This window comes from Poecilia reticulata, linkage group LG12 (assembly GCF_000633615.1).
Source record: "Poecilia reticulata strain Guanapo linkage group LG12, Guppy_female_1.0+MT, whole genome shotgun sequence".
NCBI lineage: Eukaryota > Metazoa > Chordata > Actinopteri > Cyprinodontiformes > Poeciliidae > Poecilia > Poecilia reticulata.
In genome coordinates, this window is record NC_024342.1 from 25,747,968 (window position 1) to 25,750,246 (window position 2,279).

At 53.9% G+C, this 2,279-nt stretch overlaps 1 protein-coding gene across 3 annotated transcripts in view; it reads left to right on the forward strand.

Annotated features, from left to right (window-relative positions):
* The window catches only part of myo5b (myosin VB), a 25,616-nt gene extending 23,388 nt beyond the window's left edge, over positions 1 to 2,228 (forward strand). For all 3 annotated transcript variants that reach the window (XM_017307755.1, XM_017307757.1, XM_017307756.1), the window contains 5 exons: positions 837 to 1,035; positions 1,111 to 1,204; positions 1,441 to 1,593; positions 1,826 to 1,977; positions 2,106 to 2,228. In XM_017307755.1, the coding sequence (XP_017163244.1) occupies positions 837 to 1,035; positions 1,111 to 1,204; positions 1,441 to 1,593; positions 1,826 to 1,977; positions 2,106 to 2,213 (706 nt within the window). In that variant the 3' untranslated portion in view covers positions 2,214 to 2,228. The remainder of the gene's footprint in view (positions 1 to 836; positions 1,036 to 1,110; positions 1,205 to 1,440; positions 1,594 to 1,825; positions 1,978 to 2,105) is intronic.
* Positions 2,229 to 2,279: the final 51 nt, after the last annotated feature.

The window sequence follows — 2,279 nt, forward strand, 5'->3', positions numbered from 1 at the left end:
GGTTCGGGTCCCTCTGGACGGGTCAGGGTCCCTCTGGACGGGTCAGGGTCCCTCTGTCTTTTGTCCCAACACTCTGCTTCACCTGCTGCTCCTCAGTCCAGAAGCTTTACAGCTGCTGATGTCCAGCGTTACGTTGCAGTTGTGATTTTGTGTTTTCATCCTTGATGTGTTTGTGGCCTGTTGGTGTCTGTATGTTTAACATAATAATAATAATAATAATAATAATAATAATAATAATAGTTATTATTAGAGAACCTCCATCAGGCTCAATTTTCCTAACAGTAGAACTGGCGCCTCCTGCTGGTTATGTGTAAAAACTACAACAGCAGCCAACAGAACCAGAGGAGGTTCTGGAAGTTCAGCTCAGGTTCTAGATGAGAATCAGTGAAGTGGATCTTCTGTGGTTCCGGATCAGAACAGCGACCCGGTCCAGGCCAAGTTTGTTTTAGGGTTTCGGACCAATGAAGACGAGTTTGTTAATGAAACCTGTGAAGCTGCTCCTCATGCTGACTGTCTCTGCTGCTCTGTCCTCCTGTCTGTCTCCTGTCCTCTGCTGCTGGACGCCAGTAACCTGCAGGACTGGTGTCTTCTGAACGAGGACGGCGAACTGGGCCTGGCCTACCAGGGCCTCAAACAAGTAGCCAGGTCTCTGTGTGCTTCCTGCTAGCTGCTAGCTCCTCCTCCCTCTGCGCTCTACACGTCTATCTGTGTGTGAAGTTGTTGTGGTGGACCTCTGGTTCTGGTTCTGATGTCTGGATGAAGAGGCCTTTCATCCAGAGTCGGTACGGTTTGTCCAGCCGACGTCTCCTGGTGTAACTGAGCTGTGTGTCCTGCAGGCTGCTGGAGGCCCAGCTGCAGACCCAAACCCGGCAGCACCGGGACGAGCTGGAGGCGCTGCACACCCAGATCGAGCTGCTGAAGGACGACCTGGAGAAGAAGCAGGAGCTGCTTGACTACATGTCCGCTCTGTCCCCCGAGGCCAAGGTGGACTACACCGTCCAGCAGGAGCTGACCCGGCTCACCAACAGCAACCTGGTGAGCACCCTGGACCATCAGAACCGCTGGCCCGACCCGGTTCAGCCAGCCTGACCCGGTTCTGTCTGCTCACAGGAACTCAAGGGGATTGCGGAGAAAATGGAAAAGAACGAGAGGAAGCTGAAGAAGCAGCTGAGGATCTACATGAAGAAGGTCCAGGAGCTGGCAGGTAGGGGGTGCCAGCACTGTGTCCATGGTGGACATGTCCCTCTGGTCCTCAGCTTGATCTGTCCATCCTGATGTCAAAGGGGGACAGGTGTCCACATGGGACATGTTTTCTCTGGTGTCTTCATGTGGACGGAGAAGCTTCGTCTTTAACAAACATGAATGCATGTCTTCATGTCTCGGACTCGACATGTCTCTATGTCTGTCTCTACCTGACTGGTTCTGGTTCTGGTTCTGCAGCTCAGGCTGCGGCTCACGATGTCGATCAGAACAAGGATGACAAGAACAAGATGATCCGCCAGGAGACCCTGAAGAGGAAGGACAAGGACTTCGAGGGGATGCTGGAGTACCTGAAGGAGGACGAGGCCCGGCTCATCAAGACCCTGATCACAGGTGAGACCGCCACTGGACCTCAGGTTCTGACCGGAGGCAGGACCGGATGATGTCAGAACCACGAGTTGGTACCAGAACAAGGTTTGAACACGTAGACTGGGTTCAGAGGTCAATGAGTGATCCAGAACCGATGCCAGCGTTTGGTCGTCAGAACCAAACCGGACCTATTTGATGCCTGATGAATCAGAACCTGAAGTAGTTCAGAACCTGGGGTTTGTTGTTCCGTCCTCAGACATCCGACCCAGCACGGTGTCGGCCACCGTCCCCTGCCTCCCCGCCTACATCCTCTTCATGTGCATCCGCCACGCCGACTACATCAACGACGACCAGAAGGTCGTCTCTCTGCTGACCTCCAGCATCAACGGCATCAAGAAGGTCCTAAAGGTCTGTCTCTCACACACACACACACACACACACACACACACACACACACACACACACACACACACACACACACACCCTGCTGTCTGAGAGGCAGCCTGGTTCTAACTGTGTTCCTGTTGGTTCTGCAGAGGAACAACGACGACTTTGAGATGATGTCGTTCTGGTTGGCCAACAGCAGCCGCCTGCTGCACTGCCTGAAGCAGTACAGCGGTGAGGAGGTGAGCTGCTCCGTCTGAGGAGCGTCAGGAACGTCTCCTCCGTCTGAGGAGCGTCAGGAACGTCTCCTCCGTCTGAGGAGCGTC